This window comes from Nothoprocta perdicaria, unplaced genomic scaffold, assembly GCF_003342845.1.
Source record: "Nothoprocta perdicaria isolate Ctin4 unplaced genomic scaffold, notPer1 scaffold_11, whole genome shotgun sequence".
In the NCBI taxonomy this organism is placed as follows: domain Eukaryota; kingdom Metazoa; phylum Chordata; class Aves; order Tinamiformes; family Tinamidae; genus Nothoprocta; species Nothoprocta perdicaria.
In genome coordinates this window covers 5429053-5453882 of record NW_020454205.1, presented here as the reverse complement: position 1 = coordinate 5453882, position 24830 = coordinate 5429053, and the positions used below count along the sequence as shown (strand labels likewise).

The following is a 24830-nucleotide window of genomic DNA, read 5'->3' as shown; positions in this document are numbered from 1 at the left end:
TATAAATATTTATTTTACATATTCCTCCTGGGGAAAAAAAAAATCTTCTCCCTGTCCAATAAATACATAAGGTTGCATTTAGTCAATATTTAAATAGAGGGCCATTGAAAAAGATGGGAGCATTAATGATTCCATAAAACATTTCTTTTCCTTTCAGAGGTAAAGAGAATTATCTAATCTTGCAGTTGGTGGGAGGAGAGAGACTCTTTTGGTGAGGTGAAGTGAGATGATGCAGCTGTTCCAATGATTTGTACTTTTTAAAGATCTGATGCTCAAATGAGGGGAACAAAATAGAAAACAATTTTTGTAAAGCTGTTTGAAATTGTCTTTATCTGCCTTCAAAACTTCCCCTCTTTTTACAAAGCCTCTTGCAGCACTCTTACTGACAGATCTGAGTGCTTCTGCTCCATTTATAAGACCAAAATCATTTTTCCAGACCACTTTTCAAAGTTTAACAAGAACAGCAAATTCTTTTCAAGTTAAGAGTAGTCATGTGCAATTTCTACAAAGACGCTGCTCAAATTAAGAATTAACAAGAAAAAAAGCAGCCTTCGCAGCACAGAGCCTATTGATCAGCTGGAGAAGCTCTGGTGAGAGTAATTGCACCCTATAGCTTAATTCCTCCTCAGTTCAACCAGATATTGGGTACTGCTTACCTAAAATACTAGGATATGTTTTTTTTTACTTCTTTTCCCAGATGTAAGCCATGGAAAAAAAAGTCAGCTCTGGGAGAGAAGCTACGCATCCATTCAATCCTTCCATATCTGTTCCCCAAAATTAACGGAAAGTCTCCCAAGAGGCCACACGAGGCTTCAAGTGAGAAACTGCAGCTCCACAGCAGATATTTGCAGATTGCTTCTCGCAGCACTCCACCAGGCTTGGGAATACCTGCTTTCTCCTCGTCAGCAGAGAGGGACTGAGATAAAAGGCCAGATCTGAATGGTATTATGATTCCTAAGACAGCCAGTGATACAAAGCGGGACTTGGGAAAGTGCGGAGCCAAGTTAAGTTGCGGTGATTTGCATCTTTAGATACCTCGTTTCTCTCCAAGCTGGCTCCCAGGTGAGCGCAGCACTCAATGTTATCTGCTTCCACAGCCCCTCTTCTCCGTCGGGCCGCGGGAGCGGCTGGGCTCGGGCAGCAGCGGCGGCTCCTTCCTCGCACACGGTGCCCGTGGCTACTTGCTGAGCACCACACGGGCACCCGTGGGCAAACGGGCGGCCCTCGAGGGGCTGGCAGAGCTGCCCCCAAGGATGCTGCTCTCACCTGCACCATGTCTACCCCCGGAGATGAGGCACAAAAAGTCAAGAACCCAGCAACTCGGGTGGGATTTGCAGAGCTTCCAGCACAGGGGGAGGCTGAAAAGGAAGCACAATCGGAAAAATTCAGTACAACCCCTTTTTGCTTGCAAGCAGATCACGTTTTAGGCTGTGTGAGTGAAAGACAATAAGCAGAGCACCGAAGACAATAAGCACGGAGGCGCTTTCACAGAGCCTCTTCTCGGATCAAACTTAATTTCCCACTCGCTTGTGATTACTTTGATTACTGGACTGTTACCATTGCGCTCTGCTGGCCTGAGATGCAACGCTGCCAGCACGCACCAACGCCACGACCCCGACAAGGCTGCATTTCTAGGAAGTGCCTCGCTCCTGCTAGCTGGAAGCACACTCCAAAACAGCTCCGAGCTGCCACGAGAGCCACAAGATGCCAGCTGCAGTTCACAGGAATTAGGAGAAGCAAATGGTACAGGGGAAACCATGGCAGAAGCTGGGAGTGTTTGACCAGGACTCGAAAGGCCCAAGGACAGAGGGCCAACATGGGGCCCCACCAGCTTGTGGCTCTGCTGTGGGTCACAGACAGAAGCACAGGTCAAGCATCATGTGTCCTCTTCACCACCCCAAGCAGCCACAAACCGTGGGCACCATCAATCTGCTCTGAACAGGGAACAAACGACAGGATGAGGCCAACACTGTAGCCATTTAAAATACCTGCTCAGCCAGGTAGTTACTCACTGCCTGGCTATCAATCTTGCCCCGACACGCACATATGTTAAGTTTTCCACGTTTCTTGGCTTTCTGTCCTTTGTTTTGTACTCCCAGAACGATGGCAATTAAGCAGTAGTAGCTCATGAAGGTGCCCATCGGCAGGCTAGCCTGTAAACACTCCTAATAAGTACGGCTAATAAAATACAGTTTATTAGCCAACCTTGCACAGTATTTTTACAGCCTCTTCCACTCATCATTGAGAAAAATAAACCCTTCGCAGCTGGGCTGGAGCTGGCATCACTGCCAGCCTCCCCCGGTCTCACCTGTAACGAGGTGAGTAATTAAAGTGCTTATAGGAACAGCAGGGTTTTTTATTGCCTACCACAGTCCCATCCTCTGCTCTTCTGGCTGACTCAGAGAGGAACTGTCACAAATGCGGCTTCCAAAATAGAACTGCAATAAAACTTGCTTTTGTTGTGTTGAGTGATGGAAAAATTCAGAGTCTCAGCTGCTTGCTGGTCGTCCTTTCCTGCTCCAGGATGAGCGGAAACATCTAGTGGCCCCTCTAGTTTGGCGGGCCCAGATCCGGTCAGCAGCATGGAAAAGCTGCCTGCAAATTGCTGGAAATAAGGGGGTAAAAAAAAAAGGCTTTCGCTCCATAAGATTCTCAAGAATCAATTAGTCTGGAGCAATGGTAGATAAGTGGCGATTTGTTGAGATTTAAGGGAACTAGAAATATCTTGCTTTCATTTCTGCCACAACCTTGCTTGTTCTCAGCAGCTGATCGGGCAAATGAACCACAAAATAAGGCACACTGTAAAAATCTTATGCCATTGATTCCCAGGAAAACATTTTACTCTGTGGAAAAGCCATGCTGAGGTTGTTCTCGCATAAGATGCAGCTTTGTAGCAGAATCTTTTTTTAAAGGTACTTGGTGAAGTCAATTATCATGATATATGGAGTGACTTTCCATGAGATAAACATAAAGCCAAATGCTTGGCAGTAAACATAAACCTCCCAAGTTTTTCCTCCTTCTTCTGTCCTTTTACCTCTTTTTATTACCACATTCAGAAGTATAAATTGGTAATTTATTGAAAAATGAATGGTAACATTTACCAAAGTGGCACTATTTGCTGCACATTTTACTGTGCAGACAGTTTGGTTTTAGGAGCTCCTTTCTTTATGGTTTTTAACACAAACATAAACAAAAAATGATCCTCAAAAGATGACTTTACAATATTTTCCCACTCACTTTCTTTAAAAAAAGAAACACTGAAATAAGCCCAGGGAAAAGGAGATTTTTTTGCATAAATATTTTCTGCATGCTAATGTGGCATTCCAGTAACCTGCTCCAGCAGGCATCAAAGTGATGCTGCTAATTACAAAGTGCTGTAAATGAAGCACATTGCACAGGACTTTTGGACAACTGACTGTTCAATCCTATTAAAGCGATCCCACAAAATATATAAATATATATATATATACACACACCACTCATTTACCTACATGTTTTTCTCTGTGGGATATTGAATGTTCTTTCTACCAGTTCTTCCCCAAGGAGCATTATTACCTCCTGGTATTTTGGGGGCTTGCCTTTATCCAAACCCCTCTGAACAGAGTCAGTTGCTGAACTGAGCAATTAGAGGCCACAGATAAGTTAAGGAACTTGTTTTCCTAATATTTTCACATATGCCAAGTTATTCAGCTGGACTGGGAACTGTCCATATCAATTCTCTGTGACACTATCCCTTACAGTCTAATATTTACGTCTGCACGAGGCAAATCCCTCATTGCCCCTGCTACGTCCTGGGGCTGAATAGATAGTGATAACTTCCCACAGGACAGATACTAAAGTGAAAATTTTGTGATTCTGTAAAAACTGCTCAAGTGGATTTTATAGAGCTGCCCATTGCTACGTGCTGACATGGGTGATGGACGGCTAAACATCTCCACCTTGCATGTCAGAGGCAAGGGAGCGACATCTGCGTTCCAGCAAGTGGCCCGTGCCAAGGCATGAGGAGATGGACCCTGTTCTTCAGCTGTGCCACAGGCTCAAAACCTTAGCCCGACTAGGTAGTACTTGACAAAGCTAGTTTAGGATAAAAGCAAGTTCCACTTTCTGATGCAAATAGGCACGAGGTGGGAAAGGAATCCAAACCCACACCTGGAGCGGTGAAATAAAGGTCGTGGAAAAGACGAACACAAGGGCTGACACCTTCGTCCTGATCTACGGGCTAGAAAGGCCTCTGGTGAAGATCACTGGTAAAGCAGCCACGACACTACACGTCAGGCGGCCAGATCCGGGGGTTTTGCTCAGACAAATCCCAGCTGGCAAGCGCTGCGTATGGACAGGGCACGGGAAGCGGCTGGTCACCAGCATGACGCACTCTGGCCCTTGAGCAGGTCCTTAGGGCACGCAAAACCCATGAGATGTTGGAAGACAAGCTTCTAAAAGTCAAGGTTCTGGCAAGTAGAAGGTCAGACTCAATCCCAGCCAAACTGGGGTGAACGTGGTCCAACCAGGAGAGCAGCAACTCAAGATAATACAACTACCACTACTTACTGGAATGCACACGCAGGTCTCTAACGCACCGGGGGATTAATCCCCTGATTAGCACAGCAAAACCATCTAGAAAGGAGCTCATACACTGCATTCAGTCTTCACGCATCGGTTTGAGTTTCTAACCAACCTGGTTGTTTAGCTGGTAGGTGGTTTCTCCGTCCCCTTCTCTGTCACATGTAGCGTTTCTTTTTAAACAGCGGGGGAAGCCATTCTGTTAGCAGAGCGCTAATCCTGCTCTCCCAAAGATGATGCATTAAATCAACACCTGCCACTTTCTGGTAATTCTGAACAGCTTCTGTGCTGGATTTGCTTTGGCACAGACAGAGCAGGAAGGGATTGTGGCAAATGGAGGAGTTCTGCAGAATAGCCATCCCCAATGCAAAGCAGATAATAAGCACCAGAGCCAGTGTGGAAGCAATTAATTCTAATCACTTATGAGACAATAAAATTTAATTATGGGTTCTTTGAAAACTAGAAACCCAACAATTATTGTTAATAGGCCTTTCTTGATGGTAGATAGTGAACAGAATTTGTTGAGGCTCTTTTTTTCCTGCAGTTAATTAAAAAAAAAATCCATCTTTTAGTTAAGGATGCCTAGGCTTATGCTACCATATGAAACAGTGCAATTGTGCTAAGCTTAGACCCACAGAACAGAAATTCAATCCTTGAGCAACTCAGCTCTTAGATATCCCTTTACATAACTGGTATTCTCTACTCTGCCAAGGTCTCAGATCTTTATTATCTGTGCAGAGGTATTTTCATCTCCAAACAGACAGATGTCTCCGGCTTCATTTCAGGCATATCCATGCAGCAAGAAGTGAAATAGCAAGTGGTTGCTCTGTCGTGTATTTACTTCAGAGCTGTGCTGATAGGGCTACGACCCACATTCACTCTCCCCATGCACTTTATGCCATGAGGAACCTTTTCAAAGACAGCATGAACCACATCCCTCAAGCCAAGTGCAGTATCTTACCCACCTTGAACTGTAGGACTGGAGCACAGGGAGGGAGCAGGGCCAGCCGCTGCACTCTCATATTCTCAGTATGATGCTCCTCTCACTGATTTCTCTCACAGCCACCTACAGAACATGTTTTATCTTGCACCTGAAGCAGCTCCCAGACCTGTCATAGGATAGAAACCTCTGCTGCTCTTCTATCTACCCTGACTTAAAAGCATTTACTAACAAATCTGGAACGTGTCTGGACACTTAAATGTTGATCTCTTTCCCGCCTTGTCCTCTTTGAATCCCAGTGCCCTTAGGGGTCTATACTGACTCTGTCCGCCCTGCACCGGGTTCAGGTGGTTAATGGCACTGCTCTATATTACTCATGTCCACCGTGACATGGACACAGACCTCTCAGCAACAGCAGCAAGGGGTTTTCTGCTTACCTGTGCCAAGCTCTAGCAGCCAGCAGCCTCATTAACAGCAACGTGTCTTTGGTTGTTCACATGAAAGCTCCCAGGACAGAATCTTCAAGAGATACTGTGTCTGGGATGCCTTGATTTGGGGTATCAATGTAGCCTCTTGGAAGGCGATGACACAGGAATGGTGGGACTTTCATTTCAGGAACAACAGCTAAAGGCTAAGCTGCAAAACAGATCAACACTGCTGTCTTCATAGCTGCTTTCAGGGCACTACAAAATACTTCTCGGCTTCCCTCAGTGCACACTAAGTTCTCAGACCTGCTGGTAGTAAGAACACAATGTTTACTTGCCTTCAGTTCAATGCATTCAAAATTTTACTAAAAGCTCAAGTTCCAACTTCACCAAAGGTCAGATTTTCAAAGTTTCTCTATTTCCCATCTCCACCACGCTCTTTCACATACACTGGGAAAAGGAGCAAATATTTCATCCTGTGTCACACAAGACTTGGTCAAAAGACAACCGAAAAGAGGACATTTCCACTGTCACAAGCAGATGATTGTAACATTTTTCTCTTTCTCTCTCTCTCTCTGAAAGAGGGTGAATAGCAGAGGGCCATTTTAAGCTGTAATAAGGCCTCATTATCACAAGAGATCTTGAAGGACAAGAGCTTAGCAGCATTTAGCAACGTTCAGGAAGTCAGAGAAAGAACAAGATTGGCTAGAGCTGGAGGAGGAAATGTTTATTGTAGAGAATCAGTCCCCTTTTCAAGAAAAGCATCATGTGCAATCATTTACTTAGAGGCACTTAGAGGCCAAAAGGGTTGGAGAATCAGCACAAAAGCATTATCATGCCAGCTTTGTACTGGTGTAAGCAGCTCTGCAGAGACCCATAGAAACCATCTCCTCAGAGTTTAAAAAAACTCCATGCTTCCAGTAAAAGAATGACCTTTAGCAGCAAGAAATCATGAGGAAACATTCCCTGGGGGAATGAACTGTGCCAGAATTTCCAATTCCGGGCAAACCTTGCAGCTCTCTGGGAAACTGCTTGTACTTGCTACTCTTAGGGGAGCCAGTGCATTTGCCCAATATTGTGCTAATCCCAAAGCACTATCACTTCCCGAGCAAATACTCATCTTTTCCCCAAAGTACATTGCCATGAAGCTTGAACGCAGTGTCTAACAAATGCTTTTGTCTCTCAGTTTCATCATTACAAATATCCCCACATTAAAAGAATTTATCTCTACTGGTATCATCACTCTGCAGAACTCCATATTCTTAAATTATGAGCACAACTGAGAGTTTAGCCCAGCTAGTTAATGACAAAATATCATGTTTCCCTTTTAATTAAGGGACATTAAAAGGTTTAAATCCTCTTCAATGGTAAAGAGTGAAGCAAATGTTACAGTGTAATTAAATTATTCCCTATAAATTGCATTATGTTGCATTATACATTGAGATGTAAGAGGACCAGAAACAGAGGCTTTGGGCAGTGTTTGGCAGCTCACTGCTGCAGCACAGCAGATTTCGGTGTCCTGAGATGGCTGTGGCAGCCCTGGTGGCTTAAATGATGTTAACCAGAGGAAAAGTAAATGCAGGGGGGTGATGAATTGGATAGAGAGCCTGACCTCAATATTCAGCAGTACCTGCTGGGAAACGGAGCCTCTGCAACGTGGCACCCTTGGAAAGCTACACAGCCAGCAGCTTCACAGCCACACTACCTCTGAGAAAAACAAAGGTCTCTGGTAAGATGAAGTCCATTCATACGCCCTCCCGACTTCTGCAGATCTTGTTACATGGAAAGCTGTGCTTTCTGCTTTTTCCTTCATGTAGTTCTTTATTAACTCTGTTTTTTTTTAAGACAGTGAAAAAGCACAAAATGATCTGACAGCTCACAGACTCACCAGCGGCCATTTCTCGCCCTGAAACATCCCCCTTCATCAGGGATTGTCACCCTCCCTAGGATTAATATAAAAAATACATGTACGAGGCAAGATCTGCTGAAGGCAGAGATGAGCACAGTACAAAGGCTACTAATTGTATTATTATTGTTGTTTACATCTGCATTGATCCCAACAGCTGCAGCCACTCAAACATCTATTCCTATAAGTGTCAGCATCTTCATTATGCAAAGAAAAGGATACAGGAAAAGAAATTCAGCCAAGCAATAACTCAATGCATGCACAAGGTAAGCGTGGGGGTGATGCCCTGGCTCCTTCCAGGCCATGGCAGGAGCTACAGTTTCATCTTGCATCAGTCAAGAGCAGCAGGAACTTTTTCTTCTGCAGGGGAAGGGGAGGAGACACCACAAGGAGATGGAGAAGCCAACAGTGACTTGGAGGGCATGGGGGGTGATGTGTATATATATATATATATATATATATATATATATATATATATGTATATGTGTCTGATTGAGTTTGGAAGCACATTAGTGACACCTGCTTTGGAGAAGGGGGGGAAGAGAACCATGTTCAGCACCAGCAGCAAAATGTTAACACTGCGGTGTAATTACTGAGTGCTCACCATATATTCAGCCACCGTGCGTTTTGCTACTAATTTCTACTCTAATTGCACCAGAGTCTGTGGACGGAGAAGAAACTGTGGCTCAAGTACCTGCAGCTGCTGCAATAAACGATGATACAAACGTATAGATAGATGTATAGATGCACACTCACAGTACAAGTTTCCCTCTTAAACAGAAACCTTTTAAAGTATATATTTTACTTACGATATGCCACGCTGTATTTGAAACACTCCCATTTCAGATGGGAGCACTTCCCTGTGCCAGCCAATTCTGCCAGCACAGGCATGAAAAACTGTCCCCCTCTCACCATGGCCACATACGCAGCCATACCCAGGAGTGAGGAACAAGGGGCTGGGACACTCCTGGTGCCTAAGGCATCAGAGCCTGTCTCTTCTCCTTTGCACCTTGTCTTGTTAACATCTCTCATGAGATTTAATATCCTTCCTGAAACTTTGAACATTAGTTATTAAAAAAAGCAGACTATCCATTAGCCCTTGATTCTACTTACATGGGAAGCTTCCTCAATCCAAGGGAACTTGAGAGCACAGGCAAGGAGGAGTATGTTGGCTCAAAGTGCTCTTCTGCTGGGCCTGCTCAGCCTGGCTCCCCTGCCATCTACAGGCACTTACTGTATCAAGGCTTCACATTACCCTTAGGATGGAGAGCTACCAGCTGACAGGGCCCTCTTGACTGGCATCACCAGCAGAGGGATGGGGAAACATGCTCTGCTTTAGCTTATCCCGGGGCCTGTGCTCAGCAAGTATCAGAGAGGTTGTCCAACCTTGAATCCTCCTGACTCCGGGCTGTGCTATGTACATAGTGCAATATGGGCACAGAGACGCGTATGTTCCTTAGCTGGAGAACGGTTAGAGGCAGGCACCATCTGTCTGCTGCATACGTATACAAAATGTACTGCCTTGGGCTGTGCAGCTGCTCAACTCTTCTGCCGGGCAGGCAGCAAGGGGTAACGTGCAACATGTGGCACAGCAGGATTCTGCTCCGTGGGCAGGATCTGCAGGTGTTGTTAGAGCTGAAACAGCAGCAGAGGGGCCTGCAGCAAAAGGGAAAGGGTCACTGATCAGTAAAGCACTGCAACACTTACACCTCGTTCTGAAAGGAGCCAATTTTAATGCCCACAAGCATGGCACAAAATGCTGGACAGCAACATACAGAAGTCTTCTGGGAGCTCCCAACTCACAAGCCAGAGGCCTTGTAACACAGAGACTGCCCCCTGAATTCAGATCCATGAACCACAGAGAGAACCTGAAGGACTGAGCAGAACTTGGAAGCAATTCCAGCACACACATAGAGCCTCCCTCTCCCTACAAATCTGCAGGCCGCAAAAGATGATGATTGGCCACGGTTAAAAACCCAGCAAGAATTAGCTGCACTGTTCCTGTCACCTGCTGTCATGGAGCAATGGGGGATTCATATTCTTTCATCATTAAAGAGCTCCTGTCACAATCATGACCATCAGTACTTCTGCATTGCAATAGGTGTTCCTGATGGATCAAGTAGGAAGAAGGCTAACTAATACATAACGGGGGGGGGAAGCAATAAAATGCTCAGTAATCAGCAATGGAAAGAGAAAACTACACATTGTTCTACAGAAGCCTGGGGCCAGGCTCTAGCACAGCAGTATGAGAACAGTTGCAAGTCCAGAACCAAGGAAAGGACCTTCAAAGGAGCGTCAGGCTTGGTTATAAAAAGAAGGAACTTCCCACATAGGATCACTTGCATCTCCTTTGCTGCGGTGCCATGTGGATTTACCCATCTAGTAGGTAACTAATATTTGCTCCTAAGTGGAAATGGGAAAAAAAAGTAGGTGAAGAGGCTGAGAAGAGGATGGCTTTTCAATTAGCATCTTGATCCAAAGTATGTGCTGGGTATTAGCTTCTGTGAGCTGGAAAGACGAACATTGCAGATGCTTTGAAATACATGGAAAGATGGTTAGATGGATGGTCAGAAATCCACTCTCTTTCATAGTGTCAGAGGCAATAAAATTGCAGGGTGGCAATAGCTATTCTATGCTTCATCACCACTGTCAAAATGTCTGTAGTGGAAAAGACTCTTGGAGTCCAATTTCCTGGAGTGCTTGATAGCTTCAGCAAGCAGCTTCGCCACCTGTGAATATAAAGCAGATGATGACTGAGCACCACAAAGGCTTCTGCAGAAGGCTGAGTAATAAAGCAAGGTCCACACTTTGACACTCTCCCCCTGTTGCTGCCCAGTGCAGCTCCAGCTCTCGAATCCATCCAAGTCAAGACAATTTCCAAGTGACTGTGCATGGAGATTGAGCCCAGCAACAGAGCCTGCTGCCCGGAGAGGTATGTGGAGGTGCTGATTTCTTGGGCAAGACAGCTGTGTACCATGGGAGATGTTGTTCCTCCCTACAGCCCAAGCCTTTAAAGAAAGCACAGTTATTCTCCTCACATACACTCAAGACATTTGAGTTCTGCAACCAAATCAGCTCAGTTAAACATATCAAGCAGGTGTGGTTATAAATTTTGGATGGGAACTCCTTTTCTGGTTGTCAGTGTGTGTTTTGCTAGTCAGAAGAGGATGGGTTTTCAATTTCCCATTCCTAGTAATCATGCTTGGCATTATCCTGTCTGTGAACTTAGAGCTTGGCACTCTCTCTGCTCCCCATTCACTCAAATCACAGCAGAAGATCTTGCACAGCTAGACATCAGTTCGAGCCACTGGGTTCCAAGTCGGCACTCACTAAAATCAACAGGAATTTGGCTGCTGTGTTTAATGAGAGCCAGATGAGGCCCTTCTGTGACAGTTGAAGCCACTTGCAAAGGAAGCTGAGGTACTGATGGCAGCAGGAGTCCCACTTTGCATCACTAAATGTCCCTTCCCCTATCAACAAGTGAAAGGGGGTTGTCAGGAATGACAAAACACAAAAACGTTTGGCAGCTGGGGACTAAAACAGGACCAAAATCCATAGGCAGCATTTCCACCTGGATGGTGTTCTGGAACTGGATTGCCCTAGGCATCATCCAAGAAAGTACAGCTCCCACCCGCTCTAAACTTTGAGGATCTGTACTGGCAAGTCTTCCTACCTCCAAACTGTTCACACTCAATTTAAACATATTACAGAGAGTCCTGTGCAGGAGATCTGCTCCGAACTAGAACTGGAGCAGAAATAACCTTGGGCTACAATACAGGACTCCAAATGTCTATTTTTCTGTTTTGCTTTGAGCAATGTTACTTTGCACAGTACCACAAAAAAACCCACAAAAAACTATTTAAATAATTGTATTGCCATGATGTTTGGCTATGCTGTTATTTCTCAAGGATAACAAGGGTCCCCATACACTGAAATCTACGATCAGGAAATCCTGGAAAGTTCTGAAGGCTCCTGTGTGACTAGGAGTAGAAAGAACAACCTGGAAGGTACCTGGAAATTAGTGAGCAGAGCAATCCCGCTGTCGATAGCCAGCCGCCGGATCACGTAATTATCACGGACGAACTCAGAGCTGCTGCCGGGCAGGTTAATCACCAGATCTATTTTCCTATCCCTTACCAGCCTGCAAGGGACAACGCACAAGACAGTTTCACTGTGCATCTTGCTTAACCAAACTCTATAGCACAGCCATGCAACTCAACAAGACTCAAGGTTTTCATTTGAGCTTCACTTTTATTATAAAGTCTACCATCCCTGGAAAGAAGAGCTGAATGGTTAAGACACCAAGCTGTGATGCTAGCTTTGCTTCTGTCCCATTTTGAAATACAAAGCAAAGCTCAACTATCATACAACTCAGCACAACTTCATTAAACACACGACTCGGTGTCATCAAAGGCTAAATATTTAGATATCACATACTTTTGCTTAAAAAAATCAGCATGGAGAAATACATCCATGCTGTATTAATCAGACCTGTTCAACAAGATGGTCATTAATTCATCCAGGGTTCCTGCTATGGCGCTTGCAAGTAGAATCAAGCAAAAAGAAACTATGATGCATCCCTGAAGTCTGACGACACCATCCCTGATGTCAACAGGACCAGGAATTTGCACCTTCCATTTCTAACACAGTGCTGACCATTGTCCTTACCTCCTGAGTGAAGGGAGCCTGGGATCTTGGCTGTCCCGTGATGGCCACGCCACTGGAGTTGCTGGGATGCTGTTGGCCTTGAGCCAGGCAGAAGTTTCTTCTGTGGCAAAAAGCTGTTCAAGGGAAACAAGGTTTTAAGGTTATTGTGTGCTTTGTAATGCAGAAGCATTTTGTTTAACCCATGCGGGTCAGATCCAATGTTCAGTCTGGTTGTCGGAGCTGATTCTGGAAGGCATTTTTCATTGTATGGGTGTTTCTCCATATAAAGACACGTACAGGATGACGTGTCTTTTCCCCATTTTGTGATCTGCTGACAGACAATAGTCAATAAATGATATTAACACATCCAGCAGCAGTTAGAACTAAATCCCTCTGCCTAGCACCTTAAGTCTTGAAAGGTGGAACTGCAAGTCCAGCAGTTGCACTAACGCCACCGAGCTGCTCACAAGAAGTACATAAATGCTTAACAATCTAAAGCATTCCTCATTCTTTTATGATCACGGTGTTTACTTCCAGCAGGGATATGGATGTGAAACGACACTGAAAAGAGTAAAAAGAAGAATGCAAACCAGTGCGAAATTCATATGGCCACAGCTTGCAAGTATCATTAAAGAAGAAATACTGTAAAGACCTTCCCTACATGAAGGGCTTCCCCTCCCTGCCCTCCTCTCACACACGACAGCCTGATGGGCAGCTTTGTTTCTTGGAGAATTTGGAGCGATTTATCATATGACATCCTGGCTGCAGGCTGAGCAGAGCCAAGGCTGTTCGTACCCTCGTGACTTAATCCTGTTTGCTCAAGTAAATAATAATGAAGACTTTTGGTTGTGTAATACACCCTGGCTTTATGGAGCAGTCAGTTAAAAATCCCCGCTGTACTTTAAAAATTTTTTTTTCTCTGCCCCTAAACGGGCTCTAAATTTCTTCCCCTTTCTGTCTGATGATTTGGCTCCAGCTTTATGTGGTTCTAGCTTTATGTATCCAAACTACCTACCTTCAAACCTTGCTCATGAAGTAGCTCTGCCACACTGAGGAACTTTGGACGGAAGGAATTCTGAAAAAGAAGTTAATTAAATAACACATCAAAGCTAGGATTTGGAAATAGTGTTTCGTAGGGCAACACAGCTCTGCAGAGCATGCAAAGAGGTAAATGCACCTGCTGTGCTCGGTCTGCCTGTCCACACGTGTGTGTGCAGGTGGAGCAGCGTGCCAAGAAAATGGTCTGAATCCCGAAGCCCAAAGCCACTCGTGGCTGAGATGTCTTGTTACAATGCCAGGCTATATGCTCTGTGTTAAGTTTTGCTGCAATTACAAAACAGCCCTGGATATTAAATATCAGGACAATCATCATCTCAAATTCACCAACTGGCAACGCCTACTTAATTAAGTGGCATTCTTAATTAAATGTTTTCACTATCACTGCCCAAACATTTGGCCTTCCGTTCTGGCAAAATGGCAAATACAAACAGGCTTTGGGCTGCTTGTGGATGCTCTGTTTGCAAATTGACGCGATGAAGAGCCCGCTGATGCACGAGTTCATTTCTCACTCCCACGGGCAATGGAAAGTACAAAACCACTTGTGAGACTGGGATGCCCCATTCCCACGAGGACCTGAACACTCAGGTACTCAGGATGCATCCAAGGGGCTCTCTCCAAACACACAGCCAGATCTAATGGTTGTTTAGAAGAAATAAAGATGAAATAACCTCTTGTAGACAGTCTGCTCCTGCACTGGCCCTTTTAGAGCAAAATGCGAGCAGAAATTTGATGCTGGTTATGTATTTTCTTCTGGATGCTGAAGGTGTAACGATACAAAGATCAAAAGCATTGTAGACCCTCCTCATTTCAGAGCCAACTGGCATCTCACTTCTAACCCAAGCCTAGTCTGGTTTTTTTTTGGTTGTTTTTTTTTCTTTTTCCCCCAGAGAGAATTACTGCAGCCTCCCTGTTGGTACTACTGATGGTCTCAACCTGCTGGGGCAAGACAAGAGTATTCTGAAGGGTGAAGTATTATGAAGAACAGGAGTCAATGTCCTTTTTTTGAGTGCTAGAGACACTGAGAACCACCTCATTTTAAAGCCATTCTGTTATGTACACTAACTGGAAAATATAAATATACAATGTGACAGGGTTGGCAGCTTCCCAGTCAGAGAGAACCGTTCTGCCTTCTGGTCAGAAGGGTTGGCTTTCACAACAGTATTATAAACTTCTATCAAACATGTACTGAACACTTGTGACACATAAAACAGCCTCTCCATGAAAAGAAATTACAGCTGTCAGCTTGCATCGGAGCAGATTTACAAGCTGACTGAAAGAACCTGTGTAAGAAACCATTAGTTACTAAAGGTGAAAAGTACAAGCAGATTTATTTAGTGCAAGATATTTATTGCAGGAAAACAGTATTCTTGTTTCCCTTATAGGAAAAGTTTTATTTCTTATGTCTCTCCCACAACTGCTTGCATATCTTGCCATTTGTAAAGAACTAAATCCTCAATTATTTTGGTATAGTTATACCAGTTTTTACTAAGTTCAGGCTCAAAATGAAACTAATTCATCTCCTGTCTTGAATACTGTATCCAAGTCCACTGCAGAGCACACAAGACTTTCTGCACTTAACGAAGGCAGCAGATATGGCAGAAGGTTACCTTGAAACAACAGCCTCGGAATGGCAGGATTTAAAAATAAAACACTCCATTAATGTTTTCTGCATCTTGTGGTCACCAGCGCAGATGCAAGACAGATGCACTCCATCCCAGAGATATGACTGAATAGCCCAATCAGGGAGGAAAATAAAATGAGCTTTTCAACTACTCTTGCATAAAATATAAATTATTTAATGGCAGACTCAGGGTTTCAGCGTCACAGATTTCTCCAAATTGTGCAAAGAGGTCAGATGATCAGCTTGCAGAAGCTGTCTGAGAAGCACTTGTGCCCTGCTCCACTTGCCCCAGGAGCATGTTAGGCCCTTGAAACCCTGGGGAACCTCAAGCTGTACCAGGCCAGACAGTGCGGGCAGCTCCAGGACAAGGCAGGGGGGCTTTGTGAGCCGGCCTGGAACCCAACGTGCCTCAGGTTGTCACACCCCGTGCGGAACTGCTCCTCTTTGGCCTTGAGATGACGACCAGTGACACAAAGGGGTGCTATACTGTCTCACCTAAACATGTAACAGTGTGCTACACCACATAACCTATCTATATCGAGTCAGGGTCTCCTTACACATTTAAGGAAGCGTGTTTCTATTTATGCTAGATCTTTAGGGTTTACAAGTGGGCTGGTGCACATGCTCCTGCTGGGAACAGACCCAAGTGCACGAGAGCAGCTAATGGAGAGGATGCTGTAGCTGAATGCCGGGGCTGCGGTGGGATCCATGTCCCCATGTGCTGTGACATCTCCAGCAGTCACAGCACGGGACTTCACTTTGAGTCAGTAGTTATAGTCTGGTGTTTAACACCCACCTGCTGCCACTGTCCTCATGCCACTAGTTTCTGCAGAGAAGCTCCTCTTCTCTCCAGCCTGAGCCCGCAGGACACAGAACGTGTTGTTCAGGAACCCGGGCATCAGGACCACAACCTCTTACGAGGCTTCACTTCCCTGCCCGGCAGATTGCAAAAAGAAACCCTTGAAATGTAGGTATGGGATAAACTCCAGGGAGGTGGGAGTGCAGTATCTGGTCCTCAGCATTAGCTTTACCCTTCATATTTTGGAGTTTAGTTATGTAAGAAGTTTTCTGAGATGAGAGACCTTTAAGTGACTGATCTGCAGTTTTCCGGTTTCTTTTGCATGAAAATGAACTGTAAACTACTCATTAAAAAGGACAGAAGACTGTTACTTTTAAAAGGCTGGGAGGATTGGACTTCTTTCTGTTTTATCTTTTTTTTTTTTCCTCTCTCCTTAAGACCTTTGTACAAAGACTATTTGCCTCAGTTTAACAGATACTGACACGGGAGTTACACAAATGCTTTATATAGCTAAAATCACCCTGCTGCCTGTTCCCTTTTAACTACTACCAGGCAAACAGACTTCAACTTTAGACACTGGGCTCCTTTTTTCTTTCTGGGCTTTTCCTCCCCCTTTTAACTGCTGTTTTAAAATCTTAATATTGCAGTGAATAGATGCAAAGGATTCAATTGAGTTTTACATTGAACTTTTTAATTTTAGCTAGGCAACATGCCACAATTTTGCTGTTAATTTGAGGCAAACTCTAGCAATGGTTTCAAGCCCTGAATTTTTTCTTTTCTTTTTTTTTTTTTTTTTTAATTAATAAAGCAAGAACTGGCCATCTGTGCCAGCCAAAGCCATGTTCCTTTCAGACCAGTTCTCACAATCCACCTTCACATCCTCAGCTGGTCCAGGCAGCCCAACACACTTTACACACACCCCTATTCTGCTCAGAGAATTCCTATGTTCTACCCTTTTGTTCACTGGCTTTCTGCAAACATGCAGGACACAACCTTACTAAAAAGAAAACTGGAATATGGCAGGGACAAAAAGTTGTCTTTATGGGGCCCAGGTATGTTCTACTTGGATAGGAAACAAGAGATTGACAAATACAGACATGGCTGTAAACAGACAATTTACAAATGTATCCAAAAGCAGCATGTCCCACAGCTGGTTATTACCCCATGAGAGAGAGCAAATCCTTTTGCTTTTCTGCCAGGCTACCTTTTCATCTTAAAACACTTATCTTCTTTGCCAGGTCAGAACTGTTAAGTAGAACCGTGCTGTTCCCAAGGCCAATCCACCAGGAATTCCCTCAAGAAAGGCTCTCTGCAAAAGCCACCGACTGAAGGACATTCCCACCACAACTTCCATTCATGCAAAGCAAGATCCCTCTTTTGTGTTCATTCCTCACTGCCTGTCACACTTCAAGATGGATTGCAGGGAAATGTCTTTTAAGTCGACAGTTCTCAATTAAGCATAAAAGACACATGGATGAAAACAAATCAACAGTTAGAGTGTTACTCTGTGTCAGTCCCCTCTCAGGTTTGGTGTTTGAGTCTCACCTGGATTCCAATCAGAATTCCCTTCTTAGGAAACATAAACCCTGTGGCAAGCAGGGCCTTCTGGAAAGCAGAGTACACATCCTCCCCGAAGCAGGCAACCTGTCAGACACAAAGAAAAAGGCATCAGGAAAAAACATGCTTTAAAAAGAAACAGTGATTGTGCTCTTGACTTCTTCACCAAGAATCAGACCTTATTCTTCCTCAAGAGTCTGCAGGCAAGGCAGAAAAAAAGCCTAGAAAAATCACTGCAGACAAATCTCATGATTTTAATGAAGCAATAACAAAGGAATAAGCAACGCTTTAGTTTCAAACAGCACACCAAGGAGCAACAGCAATTGATTTGGCTAAGAGTTATGGGGATGGTGTACACAGCTTCTGCTCCACAGTGTTTGCGAGTGCACTGCAAAATGTTTACCATTATATAGTGCTTAAGTACCAGTGAGCATTAGGCAGGCAGGCAGCACCTCTGTGCGTCTCTTCTGGAGCAAACTGTGCTTAAGGCTGCACTTGTGTTGCCATGTCCTTCCATGCATTTCATGTAGGAAGATACCACAGCTTGTCAAGATCACCTCCCATTACAACTCCCCTGATTTAGAAAACACAGCTAGTGTCAATATACACCAAAGGAAACCACAGAACCACCACACTGATTCAAAACAATTTATTTTATACAAATAAAAGCCTAATAAACAAATCAATAAAGATTGCACAGGCAGTACCCCTTGATGCAGGAGTCTCTGTGGAACTCAGCTGCTTACAGAAGGACACACAATAATGCTTTTCCCTAAACCCATCGTGCTGTACATTAGGCCTCTTCACTGTGGCATGGCCAAAACAACTGTGATACACAAGGGACCCCAAGCACTGCCATTTTGGCTCACGTGGCAACTGCTCCTGCCAGCAAAATACAGCTTTGCCAAATAAAAGTGCCAAATTCAAGCCCAAACCAAGTCGTGTGTGTTAAACGTCTTTGAGGAATAATTGAGCATTTTACCAGAAGAGAGTTATTATCCTTACTTCACTCATAAGGAAGACCTTCGTAACTGTCACATTTTATGGCATTTGTGAATATAGATCTTTAACTCATAAAAGTTAATAATCCCTCCCTTATGACCAAGATAATCTCTAATTCCATATAAAGCTCAGAAAAAAAAAATTCTTGCTCTTAGTTACATTTTTATTCTTTTTTTTGGGGGGGGGGATTGCATGGGAAGAGAGGGGAGAGAAATTTGTTTTGTTTTCTACAAAGTCAAATTTATTCTGAAAAGAAGGAGAACACTTGGCTTTTTTCTGCCCATTAACCAAATCATGAGGAAATCTGCTATACTGCTTTCACACACTGAATAATGAGCAGAATAGAACAGTTCTGGAGACAGTAGAAAACCTAAGGCTATTCCAGCTACGTATCTGGGTCTACTGCTTGTTCATACTAAAATAGTAAGTCTCTCTTTATGAAAACAGCTCTCGTAGACCTACCCAAGCTCAGGTCAAATGCAGCAGCCCAGGCTCTGCCATCTGTCCATCTAAGCCAGCTCTAATGGCCTCAGTATTTAATCACTTAAATGTGCTTGCCAGTCTAGCAGTCCCTTGCTACAACTCTCTTCTAGAAACTTCAGAGCTAGCAAGCTTAAGGAATGTGAGCATATGTCTGCAGAGCTATTGACACATCAGCAATAACTAATGAACAGACTTGGAAGCTTCTTTACTCTAGGTGAGTTAAGATCTCTTCAGAAGCTATATATGGAAAACTACATCTCTTTGAAGGGTCAAGGCTCTCATCCTATCAGTGCACCAAGGAGCACTTCAGAGCCCGACCTAGGGAGCAGCAGGCAAGGAAGTCCAGCTGCTCTGCTCCCATCCTGCTGCCATCACATTTCATTCTCTCTTCCTCACCTTTTTGCACCTTGGGACATACCTTTATAGCAGGCAACAACCAAAATATCACTACATATTTCTGTAGCCATTAAGTAGTATGTGCAAGACCAAACGGTCACAACCAAGTCTTGACACTGCTATTCTGCTGCGCTTCAGTGGGGGGTTGAAAGCAGCATACACTTGTCTGTCAAGAAGCAGGTGATTCATAAAATGGACTGACACACTGAGAACATCCCAGAGCCCGACAGCTCTCAAAAATCTCATTTCATGCTATCACACCAAGCAGGTCCAACTTGGGAACCTGAGACACAGCTAAAGAGGGACATCCAGTGGCTGAATAAACTGGGTTCTCCACAATGTGTTTTTACAGAAAGTGTTTTTTTTTGAAGAAGAATCTAGATTCTATTATGATTCAGGATGCAATAAAGTCCCATTTAGACATGAATGTTTAAAGACCACTTTTAAAAATCATAATAGTAAAAGCTAAGATACCTCCCCGGTAGAGGCCATCTCACACCTGAGAACAGGGTCAGCATCTCTCAGCCGGGACCAGGAGAACATCGGGGCCTAGTGAAAGACAGAAAAATTAAACAGACCTGAGTAAAAAATTAATGGATCAGTAGAAAACCTAATGACAGTGACAGAGAGACAGCTTAATCTAAAACAAGCATTGGCCAGCTCTGATAAGCAAAGGAACAAGTGGCAAATGAGGTTTTCTCAGCCCCCTGACAAAGGCCAACACATATTTCACTAATAAATCTTCCTCCTGAGTCTCAAAAGCCAGCTCACATTCTGATGGCAGATTTCTGATTTGTGGTAGTTCACTATCATTTTTAAGGCACATTTTAAGAAATGTTGTGAAGCATCATCAAACAATGAGAGATACTATCTGAAGCCTGTCCCCAAGAGAAATTTTTCATTCACAGGAATGAAAGTATTCCATAGGAATACACTTACAGCAAAAAGATGATGAAACTTCACAAGTGATTTTTAAGTTTTACCTCTCTTTCCCGCCTCCTGCCTCAAATTTAAAATTAAAAATTAAAGTCTGAGGGTAGACATTGCAGAGAAGAGGTAGGCTGTTTCATGGCCCCCTACAATGACCAACTAAAATGTGACAGGAGAACTTTGCTGTGAAAAGGGTCAATAAGCAGTACGTGTGTTGGCACCTTCTAGGTCAGTCTTGCTTTATGTACCAGTAAAGAGTAATTTTCTACATCAGCCAACTCTATAGGCTCAAGCTGAGAGCTGACAGTCAAGGTGGATTCATTTTAACACACACATTGGCTGTCTCGAATGGGAACAATTGACCAAAGCCTCCTGACCAACTCCCTGCATTCTGCTTGCCCCGAGCATGAAAATGTGAATTTTGTGAAAATGAAACTGGGTAACGCAATCTTCACTTTAAAAACTTTTAGTCATGCATTACCCGGGATTTAATCTCGGTCAGCCCACAGTCGCCCTGTCACTCTGCAAGCAAACATAGCAGGACAGTATTTTGGTTGCTAAAGCTAAACTTGTGAATTCACAAGGGAGCAGCTCTGTCGAGAAAGACGACACCAGTTTCATGTTCTCTTTTCTGGGCATTTAAGAACTGCTGGAGGAACAAAATTCCGTTTCCATGCAAATATTTCTAGCAACAAAAATGTGAAAGTATAGAAAACATGATGCATGAATAGCAAAAACCTGGTTTAACTGGTACATTTTTCAAAGTATCACATTTCCAAAGTCACTAGGCAGGATTTTACATTTGACAAATCCACACAGAACCCAAGCAGTGCAAAAGGCTTTGTAGTGAAGTTTTGAGGAGCGCTGCTGCATTTTCCGCTCTGAAGCCAGCACTCCCAAGAGAGATGCAGCTCTTGACAGTTCAGTTAGCAACGGTACAGAAGCCCCAGGTTAAAATAACACAAACTTTTAAAAATAAATCATATTAACAAAAATAAAACAAAAAAACTTCAGATGAGAATTTCAGAAAACGTTAATCTGTGACATCAAAATAAAACGCAAAGCTGCGTCTAGACTGACTGGCTTGCAAATAACATAAGCTGCCTTGGCCCATTGATTTCAATTGCATTTTAATGGGTCTGAACGTTTTATTAGAAGGATGTTAGCTCTGTTTCTTAGTATTCATTTGATATGGAAACTATTAAAGCTTGAAAGTTTCTGTATAAACAATTCTCATTAACTATCATATTTTCTGCACTGTTGTTCTAGATTTTTATGATTAGGAACTTCAACTTTTTCTTTTTTTTAAACAACCTAGCAGTCAGTATCTGGAGAACTTTCTGGTATCTAGGATGTGTAAAATTTTTGTAATTAAAGCGAAATCTCAGCCCTACTGAAATCAAAGGAGCTTAGACTTTCATCTACACTGTTACTGGGGATTCATATAAAAGGAATTCTGTTCATTGAAAAGTCCATGTCCCAGATCTTGGAAAACAAATTTGGGGATACGCTAAGCGCATATATTTGTACATCTGCACAAATAGACAGTATCACTGAAAGGTCTGAGTTTCAGCAATCACTTCTGAAAGTGCATACTTATTAGATAATTTAGAAACACAATTCAGAGTGGTTAGAAATAACAAAAAGTAATTTTATTAATAACTAATGGATAGTTTTCCTTCGTTTTTTCACTAGTATTACAAATGTCCATTAGCACAGTGGACACTGCGAAAGCCCAACTTGGCCTTCAGACAAAGAATAATTTTCTCAGTGAGTAAAATTAGTTCTTTAATGCCCAGAGAGCAAACTCATGTGCTATATGCTGGCTTTGCTGGGGTTTTGGGTTTTAGTGTTTCATTATTTTGATTATTTATTAACTTATTTACATTCTTCTAAACCCCTACCTTAATCCCAATGTATTTGGAGGGAATAATTGGATGCTCCAGTGTGGGAAGGGCCGATTCATCAACCTCTTGGCCAATCATCACTTTTGTTGCCACCTCAATGAAGTCCACGCCCAGAGTCTTGGATACGAAAGGGAAGGAGCGTGAGGCCCGCAAATTGCACTCAATCACCTGGCGAAATTAAGAAGGAGAAACACCAGGATCAGACAGAATGCTGCCTAAGAAATAGATTAATACAAGTTTCTGAAAAACAGTTGTTCGTTCTCTTTGTGGAGATGGTTCTCAGACTGCCAAATGAGACACATACTCTGCTCTCCTCCTTTCTCCATAGTATTGGCTCATGAATGACTGGGCAATCATTGGTTACTGACTTTCCTCACCAATACTCAGCCACTCAAGAAAGAAAAGAAGTTCTGCATCCTGCTGAGAAGCCCACTGTGGAGTTCCTTAGCAAGAGAGGAAACCTGGAGAGGGAGAACAAAGGTGGCAGCCAAGAATGAAAAAGGTGGAAGGAAAAGAGGGGTAATCCAGAGAGGGAAACACAGCTGAGGGAAAGCAAGGAACTAAAGGCTCCTCTGTGGTCTCCGAGTAACTCTGTAACAAAGTCAGTGTGAACCAGAAGAAGCAGTGAAGAACTCTAAGCAGCCTTTTCTCAATCAACACCTCAGACAGCCCTGCGTTATTTCCCAATAACACAGTCTCCCCTCCCTGCCAGGTTTTCCATGCATGCCTTCCTCAGCTGTCCTCTGCTCTCACTCCCTGACCTTCCTCCACGAAGGACAGTGTGCCAGCTCTTCCACGAAGGGCCAGGCATCCGTGCTGCTTCTGTTGTTGATAGCTACCAAGACTGCACTGTTTAGATAACCATCTTAATGGCTTTTATTAAGAGCTTAAACACTTAAATTATCTTGCTTTCTTTCCAGTGACTTGGAAGGCTTGCTGTAGCTATCAAACTCCCCGAAGAGAGAGGACAGAGAGTTGAAAACAGCAGTATTTATTTCATAAAATGCAACAGCCCCCAGTTCCTAAGATAAGGCATAGGTCTCACTGTTATCCATCATATTCAAAACTGACAGTTTTGAGAAAGACCAAAGCCCACAGAGAAACTAAAGCTACTACTGAAAGACAAGGCAACGAGACCTCCTTAACCCTGAAAGGCTGCACTGTACTAGCAGGAGGGGATGCTCTCTCCACACATGGCGAGCTGTGTGACCCAGGGGTGGCCCAAGCAAGGCACACACCATCACACCACGCAGGTCTGGAACCCACAGCTGCAATTGTCACAGAGGTTCTGGGACAAGGACTGCAGGAACCAGGCACCAAAGCACCCAGAGCAGAGTTTGCTCCCGAAGCCACAGGAGCTCTTACCAGCACATCATTTCCTCGCACCAAGAACTGGATGTTGAACGGACCAGAGATAGCAAAAGCATTTGCAATCTTTCTCGTAGCAACTTTAATCTACAGAAACAATGAAAAAAATGTATAAAATATACATATACATTAAAAATTAACAATTCCTCCCCCAACAGACAACATCACATCAATAAATCCCCTTACATTCCTTCAAACTTCATATCTCTCTGCTCAAGCATAATTTTTCTCTATACCCTTATTTTGGCAATACTCTTTTGGCAATAATCTTTTAAGTGTTTAATTTGCCTAGTAACCTAGAAACAGGAGCTGCATTTGAAGGCAGAAGTAAAAAGGGCTTGGGAAGAGTGGCCCATGGCACATACATGCATCAGACACGCTGCTGCACTAAGGCCCCTCGTCCTAAAAGAAGGAAACAAAAAACCAGAAAGCCCCAGTAGATCCAGAAAGTGCCCATCTCTACTACTTACATTAATGGGCCGTATTTCAGGTGACTCCACACATTTTACAGCTGCTCCCTGAGGCCACATAGGAGCCCCCTGACATCCTACATTTGCACAAATCACATGGGCCTTCATAAACCACTGAGTTGATGTCTCTTGAAACCAAAATCAGTTCTCCCAAGCAAGGAAGAAGCGGATTCCAACTCTCCTTGTCCTCTCTGTCAGATGTTAGGAGAAACCCACCTTCTCCAGGGCTCCCTGGCTAACAGTCTGAGCGGGCAACACGAGGGTGGCATCTCCAGAGTGCACCCCTGCGTTCTCCACGTGCTCCGAAACGGCATGTGAGATGACCTGCGTGCAGAACCGAGAGAGCAGTTAGCCACCTCACCAGGCTCAGAGCTGCCCTCCCATTTCCATGCCCTCTTTCAAATACAGGGCTCCACAGACTCCTAAACTGAGCTGTATCCATGAGAGGAGAGAGACAGGAAAACTCAGAGAGAACAGGCCTGAGGCATCTACAGGATAAAGGGACACTGAGATGGTGCCAGTGCCTTTCACACTATGGCTAAGCCAACCACAAACACATTAAACCTATGACAGTCTTGAAGCCCTTTCACTTCCCTCCTCTTTCTAGCACACATTTTGACAAAAAACAATAAAAAAAATTAATTAAAAGCCTTTAAACCAGCTAAGATCTGCTTGTCATTTTCAAATAGGAACAACTGTCTAACAATGTAATTTGTACATATTTGTTGACCCCTTGGGGAGGGTTTAATCACAGAGAAAT

General features: G+C 43.8%; 1 protein-coding gene across 1 annotated transcript in view; it reads right to left on the bottom strand.

Annotated features, from left to right (window-relative positions):
* Positions 1–10260: 10260 nt before the first annotated feature.
* The window catches only part of CPS1 (carbamoyl-phosphate synthase 1), a 76439-nt gene continuing 61869 nt past the window's right edge, over positions 10261–24830 (bottom strand). The window contains exons 31-39 of the mRNA XM_026049063.1: positions 24287–24394; positions 23598–23687; positions 22230–22400; positions 19870–19944; positions 17503–17601; positions 13494–13553; positions 12500–12612; positions 11843–11972; positions 10261–10560 (exon numbers count right to left, since the gene is read on the bottom strand). Coding sequence (XP_025904848.1) covers positions 10462–10560; positions 11843–11972; positions 12500–12612; positions 13494–13553; positions 17503–17601; positions 19870–19944; positions 22230–22400; positions 23598–23687; positions 24287–24394 — 945 coding nt within the window. The 3' untranslated portion in view covers positions 10261–10461. The remainder of the gene's footprint in view (positions 10561–11842; positions 11973–12499; positions 12613–13493; positions 13554–17502; positions 17602–19869; positions 19945–22229; positions 22401–23597; positions 23688–24286; positions 24395–24830) is intronic.